The 19,545-nt window shown below is 31.0% G+C and overlaps 1 protein-coding gene across 1 annotated transcript in view; it reads right to left on the bottom strand.

The window, feature by feature from the left end:
- Positions 1-3,145: 3,145 nt before the first annotated feature.
- Positions 3,146-19,545, bottom strand: part of LOC105333462 (nacrein-like protein) — a gene marked incomplete in the record, with an annotated part of 39,826 nt that continues 23,426 nt past the window's right edge. Inside the window, 10 exon segments of the mRNA NM_001308915.1 lie at positions 3,146-3,340; positions 3,915-3,992; positions 4,090-4,313; positions 4,989-5,109; positions 5,552-5,638; positions 5,731-5,907; positions 7,367-7,459; positions 7,700-7,884; positions 8,198-8,359; positions 9,241-9,396. Coding sequence (NP_001295844.1) covers positions 3,302-3,340; positions 3,915-3,992; positions 4,090-4,313; positions 4,989-5,109; positions 5,552-5,638; positions 5,731-5,907; positions 7,367-7,459; positions 7,700-7,884; positions 8,198-8,359; positions 9,241-9,319 — 1,245 coding nt within the window.

The following is a 19,545-nucleotide window of genomic DNA, read 5'->3' as shown; positions in this document are numbered from 1 at the left end:
CTTCAAAATAGAAATGTGACTTAGTGAGCGAATTCGTGAAATTTATGGTTTGTAAATCTATTCTTGAAAGGTGCAACTTTATTGCATTTTTAACTATAAAGTACTCACATAAAAAATTGCTTGTTGATGCCAAGCATTCTTTTATGTCGTTTATTGTTTTGAAGCCATTCTCATTAAAGAGGTCTTTTACTAGTAATAGACCACCTTTTGTCCAACTTGAAAAAAATATAGATTTACCCTTAAAACATATGTTTTTATTGAACCAGATATTTTGATTAGCAAAATTGGTTAATGAAATATCTTTGCATTCGTTGAAGGCCACAAGGACCTCCTTATAGAACACAGGAAGGGAGTTTAATTTAAATTCTTCGTATTTTGTAATGCTTGAATTGATCAAAAATGGAATATCGATATTATGTTTTACTACACAAGCGTTTAAGAGTAAAGATAGACTACTTCTATTTTGAATAATTTTCGAAACCCAAGAAGCTTTTATAGCTTTAAGTTTTGATTCAAAGTCTGTAATACCAATGCCGCCTTCATTTATGTTTCTAATTAAGGTGTTACGCTTGATGCGCTCTCGGTTACCCCAAAGAAAGGAGAAAATTATTTTATTAATACTCTTTATGAAGGATTGTTCAGGGTTTTCTAAAATAGTAGCCGTGTACAAGACCTTGGAGATTAAAAGAGAATTAATAAGCTGGCATTTTCCAAAAATAGTTAATTTTCTACTTCGCCAAGAGTCAAGTATTTTTTCAAATTCCTTAAGTTTACATAACCAGTTTCTTTCATTATTTTCGGTTTTATTATGCCCCATATATATACCCAGACATTTAATTGTTTCAAAATTAATTTTTATACCTTTAAGAGTTGTTTCGCCTTCCATAGTATGTTTAAGCGCCCCTAAAGGAATACATTCCGTCTTTGATAAATTCAACTGTGTTCCTGATACAGATCCAAAGTTTTCAATAATTTTGACAACATGTTCAAGGGATTCTATGTCCTTAACAGGGAAAGTACTATCATCTGCATGTTGTATGCATTTAATTTCATTTCGTGTGTTGCTTATTTTAAATCCATTAACACTATCAGAATTATTAATTCTTGTTGATAGAATTTCCATTACGAATAGAAATAAGATAGCTGAGACAGGACATCCTTGTCTAATGCCTCTATACATATGACATTTTCTAGAGATCCAACCATTGTTTTTTATATAGAAATAAGGATTTGTATACAAAATTTTGATCCATTTAACAAAATTGTCGCCGAAATTAAATTTCATCATTGACTGCAACAGAAACTCCCATTCAACAGAATCGAATGCCTTCTGAAAGTCAGCAAATAAGAGGATTCCTGATTCATTGCTTTTTTCCCAATAATCAAAAATATCTAAAATAAGTCTAGCATTTGTTCCTATATAACGTCCTTTAATATATCCAGACTGATCGGGGTTTATTAATTTGTCTATAATTTTTTTTAAACGTCGAGAAAAAACACAAGCAATAATTTTGTAATCACAATTTGTTAAACTTATGGGACGATAGTTTTGAAGTTCATCTAGTTTTCCTTTCTTATGAATCAAAGACAAAATAGAGCATTTTTGCGTATTTGTTAGTTCCTTATCCTCAAAAGATTTTATTAGTGCATCAAACATGAATTGCTTTAGGTGTTTCCAAAACATTTTATAGAACTCAACAGGCAAGCCGTCAAGTCCGGGAGATTTATTGTTCTTCATTTCAAGTACGGCCTCAGAGCATTCTTGTATTGTTGGGGTTTTATCAAAGAACTCTTTGTCTTCGTCACTTAACTTAGTGTTTATTTCTATATCCCGTAAGTAATCGCCAATCTTTTCATCTGAAATGCCCTGCGATGAATATAAGTTCTCATAAAATTTACATAGCTGATTTAGTATATCTCCGGTATTGCTAAATATGAGAAGAGTTATTTAAAAGCACATGCTTTATCTTATGAATTACACTGAATATTTACATACTCAAAAGGTCTGGGGTCTTATTTATATTAAGTTTTCAAAAAATGGTACCGGTACATGTGTATTATTAATCAATTTGTTTAAAGGTAGGTGACATTAATATGGTTGCTAAGACATTCCGTGTGTTGCTTGTCAAATTCACGTTATCACTACCATCTTCATAGTAATGTGACAGAAAGTATTGCTATTTTCGTTATTTTAAGAAATATATTTACTGGAACATACTATCATGATCTATAAATGATTACACTTTTAAAACTTTACAAAAAAGTATAGAATTTCAAGCGTATATCACGATTTAATAGTTAATCGCAGCCTATTTCCGCCCAATTTATTGTTTTATATGTTCATCTTATAAATCAAATTTTAGAAGCCCAGCTTAAACAGTTAATCAACATTATGGAAGACAAATATCATTTATTTTATTTTTAAAAAAAACCGGTTAAATGGTTTTTAAGTTGCTTTCATAAAATATTTGTTTGAATGTTGGATCTTATAATTTAATTTAGTTTCATATTTAAAAAAAAAAATTCTCAATATATATTTTGTGCTAAAACTGATGCATGAATGAGAATTTTGGTAAACGGTGTATAGCGTTTTTCAAAAAAAAAAAATTAAAGCCAGGCCATGTCTGTAAAAGTCTAAGGAGGTTTACCAACATTGTTTTTTTGAAGGAATTTTAAAGTAGGAATCAAGAGGCCATTGTCTCATTCAGGAACAAAATATTTAAAGACAAACTGATTTACATGATCTGTACGCAATTCTACTTCATAATTAAACAAGGTGATATATGTTGTTTGACACATTCTCAGTATCAATATTTACATTTTCCAGTGTATTTGTCCGTGATAACACTACGAATCGATTTTGTAATGTATCATCCAATACATTCCATCAATAATTATTTCAATATTTAATCATACAATCGCTGAAAATTATGTTAATATAAGTAATAGGGTATCATTCTTTTAATATTATGAGGTGATCATTACGGTTAGGGCGTGATCAAATCTATCATAAACTTTCGGGCGTTATTGGATTTGATCACATTAGACCGTAATCACCTCATAATACTTTAAAGAAGGATTCCTTATTCCTTACATAAACACATTGCTTAATAAAGATAACAAGAACATTTTTTTTTGCTTTTTTTAATAATGTATTGTACGAAAAGTAGCCACAATTCAGATCTCAGTAATATCAATTATAATAATTGTATAAATATTCAGCATGAACTTTTTCTTCGAGTGTACCGAAGACGCCGTAGCAGGTTATGTTCTAAAATTCGGTACATCCATCCAACTTCACTCAGAAGTTCTTCGAAACAGAAACCTTATATCTATTGAACTGTAAAAGAAAATGAATCAAAACATTTGAATACCTTTGTATTTGACAATAATGTGCATAATACAAAACAAAACAAGAAATGTTCTGGAATCATTTTTTTACTAAGATTTTGAACGCTGCCTCTCTTTTTGGATTATTTTAAATATTTATGTCATTGCAATATTATATATATTACAGCCGAACACACAAAGGTTATGTTAGGTACAAATTTTACTTCTTATGGTCTCATAACTTATGGTGGAACTTGATTTAAGCTCCCATAAACTTTGCTTTTCTTTTATCTGTAGAATATATTACAATATCCAATTCAACTTTGAATCATTCTTAATCAATATCAGTAAGATTAGTGAACCCTGACTAATCTTACTCCTTTGTAATTCGCAAACTTCATAAAATCAACACTTTCTGAAGAATAGAAAAGTTAACAAGTGGTTATTTTTTTTTCTTATTTATTGTTTAAAGGTAACTATAATTTTATTCTGTTTTAATTTTTCATGTTTTATGTATCACTGAGCTATTGATATATTATATGGCTGGTGTCAATATCATAAGATTTAATTGAGTAAGTTGTTACCTGTAGTGGTCTTCTAACTCCGTGTTCTTTAAGTGGATTATTCTCAGTGTCTTCAACACGCTGCAATGCTTTGAACGCCTAAAAATGAAGATGAAACTCAATGTGATAACCTCGGACCAAAGGACACTGTAAATAGTAGTCAAACTGTCAAACTAAAATACATTTGTTCACCCACCTTGCGGGACACTTTGATCGGACATTTGTACACTATCCACTGGACGCTTTCATAACAAGGGGGCGTGGTCAGAGATCCTGGGTAGGTGTAGAACCTTTGATCATAAGGAAGGACATCCGCCGGGGTTATCCCACATTCTATGACCGTGTTACTGTGGTTTCCCGCCTTTTTTTGACATACCTCTTTGATGAAGTAATCAGAAGGTTTTTTCCCACAGTACTCGCCTACAATTATATTCATGTTGTTTAACGCATATGTTAGCATATTTTCACTGTTTTATAAATAAAAAATGATAGTGATAAGTGATAATTTTGTGCTGTTAATAGACTAGTTGTTCAAAATTAAGGCATAAATCACATGTAGGAGAACCTACATATCGATACCGAGCCTAGAGGTTTTAAGCTTTATCACTTATTCCTACACCCTATTATATCAGTGTTGTTTTAGAAATGAGTAACCATTTTGAAAGAAATTGTCTCTCAAATTAATAATTGATAATCATTCATCCTCGTAAAAACGATACATTTTAGACAGTACTTATTCTGCCTGAGGCGAGGAAGAAAGAGTTTGAGCATACCTTCGCTTTCCTTGATTGATTGAAGCTTGATATTATTTTGGGGAAAGTCACAAAAGTAGGTTTTTGCATTTTTTTGAACTTTAATATATATTGCATGTTTGGATACTATCAATCCTTGATTGGCAGCAAATTCTTTAAAGATAAATTTTCATTGTATTTGAAATTTGTTGATTTGTTTGCTAATTTCCGTAACTTTTCAAATGCATGAGAGCTGGTTTTTTTTTAAATTTGGCATTTGGAGAGAAGGGGGTCTTAATGATTTTTTATTTTTTTAGTGAAGGAGGGGAGACTGGATTTAAATAATGTTGTAAATTATTCTCACAACGAGGTCCGTGATTTCCATTTGTTGTGTTATCCTGCTCGTGGTATTCTTTGATCTTCTCATAGTATTTTTCCATTAAACAGCTCAGTGTTTTAGCAAACCTTACTTTGCATTTTCCTCTCTAAAGAAGTTAAAAAAGGTACGTTTTTACTATAGCTTTTGATGTTTATTATCACGCAAAGAAACACACTTATGTGTTAAATCTATAAAGTTAGTTGATTTAATCTTAACGAGTAATTTTACCATCATCCTTACTTCCACACATAATCAATTGTATTCTTCGTATACTTTATTTTCTCAATTGCAAGCACTATATATTTTATTTGCCGTTATGCGATCAACTTTCTCTCGCCGTTATTATTTCAACGAAACTGAATCACAAAGTCGAGGAAACATCACAAAATCAAAAGAGATCTGGCGTTCTTTATTACTAGAAAGTTCATTAGAACGCCTAGCTTTTTGCTTCTTATTTTTTTGGCAAACCCAAAAAATTAATAAATGTGAATAGTATGATTGCAAAAAAAAATCGTTTGTTCTCATGTACAGAAGTAATTTCCACTTACTCCCTCGTAGCACTTCTTGCTGAAAGATTCCTCGTCATGCTCTCTGTATTCATAGTTCCAATAGTTGCTACGACAACAGGATTTTGCCTAGAGTTAAATAACAAATGAAACCATAGATTTATTCATCACTGATACAAACTATCGTATAACTGAAAAAATACCGAGGTGCAATTGTTTACCCTTATCTCCCTCTTTGATCTTTCGTTGTCTTCACCTCCTTCATATTCGTCGTGTTCGTCATCTTTTTCGTCCTCATCATCATACTCATTTTCATTTCCTTTTTTTGCATCATCATCATCATCATCATCATCATCATCGTCTTCATCATCATTATCATCACCATGTTTCTTATTTACCTTGAATGAAAAATAAAAAAAAAAAGAATAATCTCTTAGCTTAGACATGTTTTAAGAAATTTACAAAAGACCCAACTTTGATTTTATGTAGCTGTACAATTTTACTGTTTTAAATAAAACAATGCACAATCCAAATAATTGTTTTGTGAAAAAATTTAAAACATAAGATAAGCTTGACTTCGTATTGATTTCATATATTTCACACCTTATTTTTCAAATCTTCTCCTAGGAATTTATAGATTTCCTTGTAAAAGTTCTCACACTTAATTTGGCCCATTTTTTTTACCCCAACATGTCCTGGCTTTAAAAAAGAGGTACATGGGCTTTTACCGTCACCGTCGAAATATTATACATTCATTTGATGGGTCCATAGAATTACAATAAGCTCTTGTGCACTGACTTAAAGTTTAATTATGAAGTTAGTCTCATCCTCTTCATCCTTGTAAAAAGATGTTCCATTCTTCAATCTTTTTTCTTGCAATTTGACAAGAGTCGCGACAAATTTCAAACCTATAAATGCTTTTTAAAGTAAATAATCAATACCCAACAGCAGCCTTTTCATTGGTAATAACACTAGAACCCCTAACCAATTGCAAGGGAATATGAATTCCAGAATATTGAAGGGACTTTTTCTTATTTATTCTATAGACACTTTTAGTTTGCCTGCTTAATCTTAGGGGAGAATATTTCTAAACAGTGTTTACTGTATGATCAATATGGTCACGTCCCATACACACAAATCAAGAATTGTAAAATTTCGGTAGATTTGATAGCCCAACATATCCATACACTAATATAGACTGCTAGACATCCAATCGAAGAGAGGATTATTTTTGAAGAATTAATTTTTTTTATCAAATGTCCAAAATGGCCCCACCCTAATATTAATATATTAATATCAAATATTAAACCCTATACTCAATTTCATGAATTTCTTAACTTTGAAATAGTTTTCTTTGCACATTTACATATTTTGTCTGCTGATTGTCAAAGAGTAGAATTTTACACACTTATTACGAATAGTTAAAGGTATTTTGAGGTAGGGATTCTTTATTCGGTAATTGTGTTCCCTGTCTCCCCTACATGAAATTATTTTTAAACTTCCACTACAAAACAATTTTTTATTACTAGTAGTATATCAATTATAACAAATCCTACTTTTTAACATTGGCGATGTTATGAAGTAACTTGTCAATTTTTTCATGCTCGCATTCATATAGCTTTTCTAAAATGTATGCTAATACATTTTTCAAAAGATACAAATAAAGATAGTCTAAAAATATAAATGGAGCACACATTGTGACGTATCTTCCTTCTGATACTTAGAAATTCATGCATACATGTATTTTGTAAGAATTATTAATTACATTACAATTTTACTCTTCTTTTTTCCTCTATGATACTTGTTTAGTGTGTTTTGTTTCTGTTTACAATATGGAGTTATTGCTAATCTATATACCTGTATCATCACTCCTATGACAGCCAAACCATCGTCCTTTGATTTGGCCTCCGAAATGTCCTCATATTTACTGTTGTAGAACACCATATGAGCCTATAAAAACGCAAACACTTCCGAGTTATTAAAGTATTTTTTTTCAGATTCTTTCTCCAGCTTTTGGGGAGGTACATTATTATTCTTGGCGCCCGAAATAAATTGGAAATACTTAATTGTGAACGTTAAACTAAAATAATTGATAAACTTTTCTCGTCTTACAAAGTTGTTCATGAAACGGATACAAAGGAAATAATGCTTGCTCATTGACATTTAAAACGAAAGCATGCTCATTGTAACCTCCATAGGATAGAATTTCCCATCAATTGAGTGTTCCGATCCTTTATTTTCCTTTTTGCCAAGATGTATGTGTATATCGTGGAAAATATACGTGTCTTTAGACCATCTTTTATTTATAATTATGTTCTTTAGCTTTAGAGTTATGTCTTTGTTGTCCTCGGCAACATCAAAATGGGGTGCGTGTCCTACGAAGAAACAAAGTAAAAACAGATGTTGTTTATAGTTTTCTACAGAATAGTGCAAAACATTGTCATATTTTTCAGTCAATTGTTTTATTGCACATTTTAAATTATGTTACTTAACTCTATTTCTAAATATGAATAAGGGGGCATTCATGTTTATAACTAATGTCACAGGTTGACAATAACTTTTTTTTAGAATAATAATTATCTATGTTAATAAGCCTAGGTGAAATATTAATCCAAAAGCGTCATAAGCGATTCTTCATCGACAACTTAAAGCACTTGGCGCTTGGTGATGAAAATGGCATACACTTACCGCTGTTGTGTGTAGTAGCGGGTACCCGTTTATCAATATTATATAATTTTAAGTTTGCATTGGTCCTTCTGGCCTCTGACGTGTCGAGGTTAATAGGTGACTGGCGTCTGGTGGATCCACATGTTGCCCAACACTTGTGTAAGCAGCACCATTTATCTGGTCCTGAAATGTTATTTAGTGTATAGATGTACGTTTCTTTACAAATTATATTATGATATCCATTAAATATATGGAACTTTATTGTGCAAGAAAATATCAGCGGACCTTTACCCTGGATTTATATTAATGTAGGATGTTTCTAAACATATACTTGTAACATTGGTTAAAATGATGATAATGTTCTCTTATACGTAAAAATAATTTAATTAAAATGATTTCTTTTTTTATCCGCATGCATATATCAGTTTCAGTTTCCATTAATTGTTATCATATTTGATAATCTTGGTTGGTGATTGATTTTTCTTGGTTATTAGAGATAAAATGCTATTATATCATTTGTTTCATATTGGTTTCCTATAAATGAATCGTCTGTGCTTTTTTCTTATTTCCAACCCTAGAGGTCAAAATATAGATTCCAAACTATATAATACATAAATATTTAAGCCTTGCATTTTTATTTTATTTCTTTAAACAAATCGCATACAAACTATTTATGAGGGAAAATTATAAGATATGCCATTTACAGTAAAGTTCATTACTTCATATAAAGTTGTTTGCAGGTGATAAATTTTACATCAATTTAGTCATAGTGAATTGTGCATACCCCTCTCCCCTGGCATGCCAATAATTTAATTTACATTTTATCAGTATACTTGATAGTAAATTAAAGTATTTTAATTTTTAAAAACTGAATAGTCAAAAGCTTTGCTAGTGTAAAACGATTTTATTTTCATTCTTGAACAATAAAAAAGGAAAAATAAAGAAATAAAATATATTAGAAATATTAACTGCTATATACCTTATTTTTTTAATTTTTTTTATTCTAAATAAATATTTGCTTTTAAATCCTACCATTACTATTATCAGCTCATAAAAAGTCTTACTTCTACAAGTTTCCTCGTCATAGCTGAAGTGGGCATTTTTGATATCTTCGTAATAACAAGAGCCTCCATGATGGGGCATCCTGCCTAGATAGCCAGCGCCTTCCACTGTCCCAATGCAGAGGGAACCTAGAAACACCAACCAGTATAAAGCTGCCATTGTCACCCAATGAGGAGGTTCCCAAATCCTCGCTGTTTATATAGCACAACGCCATCATCTCATTATGTAACAATTTTTTTATTAATTTCATTACCTACATTTTCTGCAGGAAAATATTTACATAAGTTTCCTTTTTAATTTTGACATACAATACACGAATTTCCCCTCAGAAACACATCAGGATGTGAAGCAATTAAGTATGCAGTTCTAATTAATTTTTAAAGAAGTAATAATTAAAGCCAGCAAATCAGCTATCATTATTGTCATCTATTTTTCTTTTCTCTTAAATATTTTGCCCAGATTACTGGTCTATAATACTAAACATCTAAAGAAAATAAAGCAAGACAGTATCAGGGCCCTGACTTAACTCATTCTTTAATACATTTTGTCATCAATACATCTTACAGGGTGTTAATAAATCTAACTTTACAATGTAATAGTTATTTTTTTTATGTAGGGGGTCAGATGCTAAATTATATTTTGCCAAATATTTTGAAAATGTAGTAGCAGTGTTTTCTAGCCCCGTTTGACCCCCTCAATATTTACAGGGGATTTTTTCATAAAATTTATCTTTTTTTTAAAAATGGCATTTTTTTTCAACTTCAGCTATGTTGTGTTTCTTTTTGTTATTTCATTAAAAAAAGCCTAGTACAGTCGTCTTGTCTCTTTATAACAAAGAAACATAAAATTAAATTATTATATAAATGTATACTGTATGATCCAAAGGAATATCACAGAATATTTCTTTTAAGTATTTTAAATATAAGAACTAGATTATTACATAAAAGCAAGAAAACCAGGAAGTTAATTAAACAATTAACACGATGTGAGATCTAATTTCACAACAGGAATTAAAATACCTTATATTATTTATCATACTTTATTAAACACAGATCACAATTTTAAAAGTCTTCGCTGTTAAAATTGGAAGGCACCATCTCACCATTACAGTCATTTTCCCCCTTTTATGTCAGCCCACCTTGAAGACGAGTCTCGTAGTACGGAAGCGTATCGGGGCCTATCAATTATAAACTGTCTTTTTTTTAAATTCTAAACATACCAGTTATCGACTTTACTAAATATAAAGTTTAAAATGTTGATTTAAGAATTAATCAAATTATATTTGGACTAGGCACAACAGAATAAATGCTTTATAATCATGTCGATATCAATATGTTTTCATTTCTGGGTTAATAATAACATATTGCGAAAATTGTTATCAAATGAACGTGGGAGTTAGATTGGTAAATGTACGTCGCTTCACTCAGAATCTAGTTTAAGACGGCACAGGTATATTAACTTTTTAACTTTGATAAATTAAAAACAAAGAAAGAACAATTATTAGTTTATATTAATTGCAATTCATATTAGTATATATTAGATATTGTAATAAAAGGGCTGCTACATGATCTAAATTTGAGCAGTTCATTGTGATCTTCTATGTTTAGGTCATTCTTCATTAAACCTGTGACCGATGGTAATGCATTTAAACTACATGAACCACTCTACCTAACCCGCAAGAAAAGATTTATTTACCAAAGTGTAGAAACAAAAATATGGAACAATTATATTTGTTTGATCTCATTATTATGATTTGATGCGAGTCTTATCACCACGCGAAAAAAGAAAAGGCGCTCATTAAATCATGACAATGAGAAAATGCAACGCTCATGCATTTAGTTCATTCATAATAGCATTTGATATTAAAAGTTACATTACATTGTAGATGATAGGCTGGATAATCAATTAATAAAACTATTTCAAGATCGTGTAATATCAATTTGAAGATTGATGGGTGAAACAGGCCGCATCGATGGAAGACCATTGTAACAACGAGATAATTAAATCGTGATCATTATTTTGGGGTAGGACTGCTCATCCATACCGTCCATAAATACGATTACAATCGCATATATTTGGATGTTTGACAATAAAGAAATATCTGATTTTTAAAGTTTATATTCCTTTATAGCGGAGCCAATATTCGTAGATTGCTGATTTGTTCATTGGTTAACCCATACAACATTTCGTGGAATTACTTTTCTGATACATATATTGATTCTATTACTCATAATTTGTTATGGATTAAATTCATGGATGATATGATCAACGAAATCCATGAACATTTAGTATACACGAATTCCAATGATTCACAAATGTCATTCTACATGTGTTTTCTACAGCTAGGTTCGAAGTGAGGTGATGCACTATCAGAACTCCCGTCCTGCGAAAATCATTCGATATGTTCTATGTCAAAAAAAATTTCTCGATATGACTAAAACTCATTCAAAGTAATTAATTTAAACTCCATATTTTGTTTAATTGATATAGTTGATAGAAAGAAAACCAATCAATTACAAAAAGTGATTTAAATTATGTAAACTCGTCTCTATACAATGCAAAATATTTGCATAAATAAAACCACATTATAGATTATTTCTTGATAACATATCTATTCATTTCCCCTTTTCATATTTTCTGTAGGTAAAACTACTTTTTAAAAATTATACACTTTTTGGTTTGATATTCTTCAGTGTTGATTCCTGGTAATCGTTTTGCGTATAAAAATTCCCTTCTTATTCAAACATGTAAGTCTTGTTCGATTTCAAGTAATTATGCTAAAAATTCTTTTAGAGAAAAGAACTACAAAATAAAAAAAAAAATGAGATGTGCTTGATTCTCTCCTATTTTCTACAAACACTCAAAATGACCGTGATGTATCGTTAATCTTATGCATTCAAATTCGTCACATCTATAATGCCGTTACGTTACATAATTACGGAAACATCCTGTTTGCATGCATAATTTTAATTTAGTTCCAAATTACAATGATGTTACTTTATTCAAGACATGTAAGAGCATCGACCCTGAAAATCCATATTCATTTTTTTAAATCACTGTTAATTGCTCCAGCATGTACTATCTTATACAGTTTTTAATCAAAACAAATGTCAAAATATATTCTCATTATCACGTCATTTTTTCTTAGTTTCATCATATTATCATAAACAACAGGTAATAGTGTATCATATGGACTCAGTGTCTAGAAAAAAGGTAAACACCAATACTATGTTAAAAGTTAATGGCTAGAAAGGTGCTTTATTTTTAACAAAGACTGGAACAAAATATATGAACTTCCATTTAAAGGTCAAAACTCCAATGGCTACATTTTCAAATTTTACATAGAATAATACCAACAAATGATTTTCTTCACAAGATAAAGGATAAAGAATCCCCAGTCTGCTCCTTTTGTAAAAGAGTCAATGACACTATTGAACACTTATTTGTAGATTGCTATTGTGTAAAAGAACTTCAGGAATTATGCAAGGAGTGGTTGTTAAGGAAATTTGAAATGCAAGTAACATTTGACAAAAAATTAATTTTATTTGGAAAATATAAAGAGAGAAATTTGTATAAAGTACATAATCGTTTAATTCTAATAATAAAACTATACATATTTGTAAGTAGATATAAAGAAGTTACAAAACTGAATTTTAGTGTAATTGAAAATATAATGAAAAAAAGAATATATGTAGAGAAATAAATTTTGCTTAAAAACTGTAGATTCTCAGAGTATGAGAGGCACTGGCAAAGAATATGTGACTTATTATTATGACATACTACTTATATTTATTAGATTCAGTAGGTAATATAAAGTACCCCCACCCCTCACCCCCCCTCCACACACACACACACACACTTTTCTTTCAAGAATTTCTGTCTTTCATTTTATTTTTACTAACTTCCTTTTTCAAAAAGTATACAGGTACATTTGGAAACGAGTTATATGCAAAATGTATCGTATATTCAACTTAGGCCTTGGTCATATTCTTTAAGAGACAATCTATAACATTGTGAGATATGTGTACTTCTATCCTATGCATCTTTTCTACTGTCTTTGTCAAAAAAATTTTCCCCAAAAAAATACTAAGTTGAAGGCGAAAATAAATATTCAATTCACAGTCATTCCCTTACCCCTTTTACTTAACTCCCCCCCCTCTCTCTCTCTCTCTCTCTCTCTCTCTCTCTCTCTCTCTCTCTCTCTCTCTCTCTCTCTCTCTCTCTCCATTAATTGAGTTGCATTTTTTCCATAATAGTTTGATATGTACATAAACCTCTGACTTATCTGGGGAGTTGTTGGAAGAGGTCTGTGTCAAAATTTCATCTATCTGTTGAAAATAAAGATTTTTTTACTTCCAGATCTATACATAATTTTCAGGTTAAAAAGATATCAAAATTTTAAATTAAATTGAGAATAATGCATGAATAAATCTGCATCACATCCCAGATTGACCCGAGATTCCGAAATCAGGGATGATATTAGTCGAGGGTTGATATGGGATATGATACAGTTTTTGACATATATTGTGGTTTTTATTATATATTTGGAATTTAGTAAGCTAGTTTTCATTTTCATGTTGAGAAAACCCTACAAGTATCAATTCCAATATCAACCCGCGACCAATATCAGCCCTCTAGCCTTCGGCCCTCGGGCTGATATTGGAGTCTCGGGCTGATACAAGCTGTGATATGGAAAAGGGTATGTATTATTCTCTATGTATTATCATGTTATCTATGGCAAATATATTAATAAATACTGATAAATATTTTTTAAAAAATAGAAGTTAAAGATTTTTTTAAAAAGTTGAAAAGTTACAAAAATTATTTGTAGAATTAATTTGTAGTTCTACCAATATAAACATGATTGACATGATTTTATATCGGTTATTGAAGCTGACTTTACATTGATTTAATGAGTGGGTAGATTTTAAGTAAAGCTCATGAAGAATCATATTCATGAGTTTTATGTACATCTGGGCTAATTTTATGAAACACACAACAAGAAAACCGTATCTTTAGAAAATGGATTTTCCTTTTTTAAAAGTTACAAAAAGTCATATCTTTCTATTCAAAAGTACACGGAGAGAATACTATTAAAATGCGATCGTTGAAATGTATAGTTAAATATGTTAGAATACTTATATGTTTCTATTATTCTCTACAGGCGAGAAAGAGACGTGCGGGAAATCGAATAGATAAATAAATTTTTCTGCTAACTTTCCCTTCTTTGTTTGGCAAGGTGAGAAAAATAACGAGATGTATTGCATTTCCGAATAAATTACAGCATTTGTACTGCGAAAATATGAAAACATATATTGTTTAACCGGATTCTTCAATCAATTTTTTAAAGCCAGAAGCGTTCATATTCTAAAATGCAAAAACCTATAGACATCCGCGAAAAAGGACATTCGAATACATGATTCTCTTAAATAATATTACTAAATATGATACAGATTGCTTAAGTTAATTTATTTCTTGCTCCTAAAAAATAAATTCGGAATGAGGATTTTAAGGTTTAATGTTCTTGCATGTCGTTTATACTTTATCTTTATACATGTACCAAAACACGATTCAAAATTTTCTCCGCCTCTTTCAAGCATTTTAAACATTGGACATTGGACAATTCAAGGCTATATTGAAAAATGCCGGCTACTGTTTTAGGTAGACTACGTAGATCAGTTCAAGCCTCTTAGCAAAGCCTGGCTTATAGATCTATATCTGATGTTTATGTTACTAAAGTATTTTTGCTAGTAAGACTTTGTTACACACTGCAAAGAAAAATATGCTCTTTGATTTCTGAGTAAACAATTGTAGTTTAGTTTTTAGCAAAAAGGAGTATTCAAATTAATTTAATTACTGAAACAATATGGACAGAAGAAGAAAAACTATGTCGTGCCTTTGTTTCTGTAAATACTGTAATGTGTTTTTACAGTAAGATTTATACAAAGGAAGGTCCTAATAAGTTGTGGACTATTACTTAGGAAGATACTTCTGAAAGGTTGTATATAATTTATAGTACAAGTTTCATGTATGAAAAAATTAAAAAAACATGTCCGTTTTGTAACAAATCTGTAAAACACTTTAATATGCACACTCTTTTATGTTGTTCAACATTTGTTTAAGATAAAGACAACATGCTTGAAAACATTTGAGATTTATTAGATGTATATGAAAATGTTCTATTTGATAATCAGGATCCTGGGTTGCAATTTCTATCACTAATGGAACGTATCAATGAAGCAAACTTTAAACAATATCGTTTACAAAATGAAAAAAATGTTAATTTTTTTTTTATAGATCTAACTATTAACTGTTGCATATACACTGTACAAAAAAGGGTACCTTGATTTTGACTGTCGTAATATATAACTGGCTATTTTGTTATATAGCTGTCCATTCTTAATGTAAATTTATAAATATGTTCTGTTCTATGTTTGTTATCAACTGTATATAAGTTTGTAATTTTATTTTATAATACTCTCCATTAATTTGGAGGAAAAAACTAACATCTTATCTTATAGACATTTGCGAAAAAGGACATTCAAAGACATAATTATCTTTAATAATAACAGAATACGATAAGGATTGTGTAAGTTATATAGAATTGTACCATAAAAATCATTATTTGCACAAGTTAAAATTAACTGATTCTCCCTTATGTAGCTTTTGTAAGACAAACATTGAAACAATGTAAAAGAACTTTGGTGTGATATTGAAAAATGGTTTTAAAATTAATTTGACATTTTCATAGTTTTTGATAAGAAATCAGTTTGATTTGGTAAATTTGTAAAATCAAAAATTTCTCGCATTGATCATGAAAGTACAAAACAACATTTCTCGACCTCGGAGGTTATTCTGCAACATTCATGAAAACTCGTACTATATTTCTTTAATAATCATATTTAATTTCCATAGTAATACACTATGATTAATCTGTTGAAACAAAGTAATTGTTGTGCCTGGTTAACAAACCTGCCAAACCAAAAGCAAGAAAGGTCAACAATCAGTTTATTAGACTGACTGAAAGAACTAGATCAATTTATATTTCTATTTATTTAAAAAGAAAAACTGTTTTCGACCTCATCTCTAAGGACACATGACATTTGGAAAACCCAAACCGAATTCACTGGGATTAAATTAACACACAATGTGTTGTAAATGATTTATAATCAACCTTGGTTTGCTATACACGATGTTAATTACACGCCCTATGCATGACAATTTGAAGTGATAGGTGATTGTATAGCTTACCCATCTCTTTTCTCTATATGTAAATTGTTCATGTTCATGTTCAAATTTTGTATTATACTGTCACAGGATTAATTATTTTAATTAATTAGTAATCATATTTGCGTTCATTTATTTCAACCTGCCACCAGATCGTAAATCTAATTTTGTGAAATACTTACTGCCAATCAAAGTGTCAATCGTTTCTTTAACCCTTGGTAAAGTGTAAGCACCTTTGATAGTTTTGTTGTTAAGTTTCCTAAGATCAATACAGAATCTTAAAGACCCATCAGATTTCTTAACTAGCACTACATTTGAACAGTTAGAACTCTGTGGTTTTCTTATAGCACCAGCTTCCAACATTTCTTTTAGGTGTTGCCTTACCCTTTCATACATTCCTGGTGGAATTCTTCGGTAAGGCTCTTTAACAGGAATATTGTCTGTAAGCTTGATTTCATGCTTTACTAAGTCTGTTTTTCAGAGAGTATGAAAGCTTTAGTTTTAAAAGGATTACATGATGATGTAGGTCATCAAGGTCGTGAGAAAATCAGTAGGCTTGTGAAACAAAGATTCTACTGGGTAGGTATGGATGCAGATATCAAGGACAAGGTAGGACAATGTGGTCGTTGTATAAGGAGAAAGACCAGAGAACAGCCTAAATCAGAACTTGTCAACATTGTAACATCCAGACCAATGGAGTTGATTTGTATTGACTTCCTATCACTTGAAAAGTCCAAAGGTAACATTGAAGACATAATAGTAATTACAGATCATTTTACTAAGTATGCAATAGCTATCCCTACTAGGAACCAGAAAGCATTAACAACAGCGAGAGCATTGTACGAAAAGTTTATTTGCTACTATGGTTTTCCCGAGAGAATTCACTCAGATCAGGGACGGAATTTTGATAGTCGACTGATCAAAGAGCTATGTAACGTCGCTGGGGTAAGTAAGAGTAGGACGACACCCTACCACCCCATGGGAAATGGCGTAGTGGAGCGATTCAACCAAACACTAATAAAGATGTTGGGAACTTTGGAGTATCACCAAAAAGAGGACTGGAAGTCCTATGTGCCACCTCTTGTTCAAGAATATAATGCTACCAATCAAGATACCACAGGGTATTCCCCTCATTACCTTATGTTTGGTTGGCACCCTTAGCTTGCCATTGATGCTTATTTTGGAATAGATACAGTTAAGTTTTAGAGTGAGAAATTCAAAATTAGAAATTACTGACAGAGTTTTGATAATACTTTTGCACAAAACCGGTAAAAGCAAAACTATCAGACAAATGGGAAAGAGATCCATATGTTATTGTGGACATACCCAATCCAGACATTCCGTTATACAAGGTACAGAAAGAGTTCAGAAAGGGTGCAGTAAGAACATTGCATAGAAATTTACTTTTACCTTTTATGTCAATTTCAGATGCGGCAGATACAGAATTTCCCAAAGAGTCAGACAAACAACATAAGAGGAGAGACAGACATCAAAAGGTATTAGCAGAATCAAAGTCAACATCATCTGATTCAAGTGAGGATGATGATGATTCAGAGTTTACCTATATGGTTAAGAAAAGGTCAGGTAAGGAAAATTTACCCTAGGGTACGCCTAATACTTCACGTATTTACCATGGGAATGATTCCAGTGAATCTTTCGGTGCAACGGGCAATAATAATTTCGATATATCAGGCGCAGATAATATCGACGTTGGTCGTGGAAACTCGGTAACAACACAGTACGATTCTTCGACTGTAGAATCAGATCATGGATTTCCTATCTATTCTGTTGATTTATCCAGATCTGGTTTGTCACATAATTTTAATTTGTCTTTACCAAATATAGATGATAATGTGTTGCCAGATACTAATGTTTTCATTCCACGCAGGTCTATTAGAGAGAGAAATAAACCTGACAGATACGGAGAATGGGTTATGGGGTCCCAGCCAGTTGAAGTTTGGTATGTCTGACATAGGGAGAATGTCATAGAAAATGTATAGTTTTATGTTTATTATTTTCAGTTGCTATATTGTTTTCAAAATTGGTGTCCATATTAATCTGAAGCAAAATGTCAGGAGACATTTTTTCTTCAGACAGAAAAGAATGTCACAGGATTAATTATTTTAATTAATTAGTAATCATATTTGCGTTCATTTATTTCAACATTTCATGTTTACATTTCCCATTGTTCATTTGTTTACATTCACACCGCTTTATTCATTCTACATCATTCATAGTATGATAGTAGTACGAGAGGTCACGTGGTTACGTTTGGCGGGTGGATCAGTGAATGAATGGGTGTGTTAGACTGGTTTTTCGGGTTTGAGTGAGTGAGTGCGCATGTCCGTTTGCACATTTCGAAAATAAGATATGATTAAAAATAACTTAAAGGAGGGGGGGGGGGGGGTCTTCTCGTTAACAGACCTACTTCTTAAATTAAGAAATTCATTAAAGTTTGACACGGTTATACCGATCATATAACTAAATGATTCTATCAGTTTAATCAGATCAAGGTCACTACCTTTATCCTCAATTTAAAGGATGATAAAAATAAATGTAGTTATCTGCATTTATGTAGACATCTGTTTAAGATATGAAGTTTCTATTCTTCAGTGAAATGATAGAATATCAGAATGTCTATCAGCTTATACTACCAAATGGGAATAAATATTAAAACTAAAATTTATATTGCTTAGCCTGCATTTCCTTAATTTTTTTAAAATTTTGAAGATTACATGTATGTTAAATATTTTTTTAAGCTTCCAAAATTCAAATATTTCTGATGATGACATATTATGAGGACCTTATATTATACGCTAATACAGTAAAACACGGTTATAGCGAACACGCTTATAATGAATTGACGATAACAGCGAAGTGAATTTCATTCCCCAAGTCTCTATTTCATGTTGTAAACTTGACGGATATAACGAATTACGCTCATAACGAAGTTGAATTGGCTGTCCCTGGGACTTCGTTATAAGCGTGTTTTACTGTATATTGAGCATTTGATTAGAGATTTTAAATGTATTGATTGAACAAGCGCTTAAAAAAGCCCAAAAAAATTTTGATTGGCAAAT

The sequence above is a fragment of the Magallana gigas genome, chromosome 8 (genome assembly GCF_963853765.1).
Source record: "Magallana gigas chromosome 8, xbMagGiga1.1, whole genome shotgun sequence".
Taxonomy (NCBI): Eukaryota; Metazoa; Mollusca; class Bivalvia; order Ostreida; family Ostreidae; genus Magallana; species Magallana gigas.
This window is presented reverse-complemented; position numbering and strand designations above follow the sequence as displayed.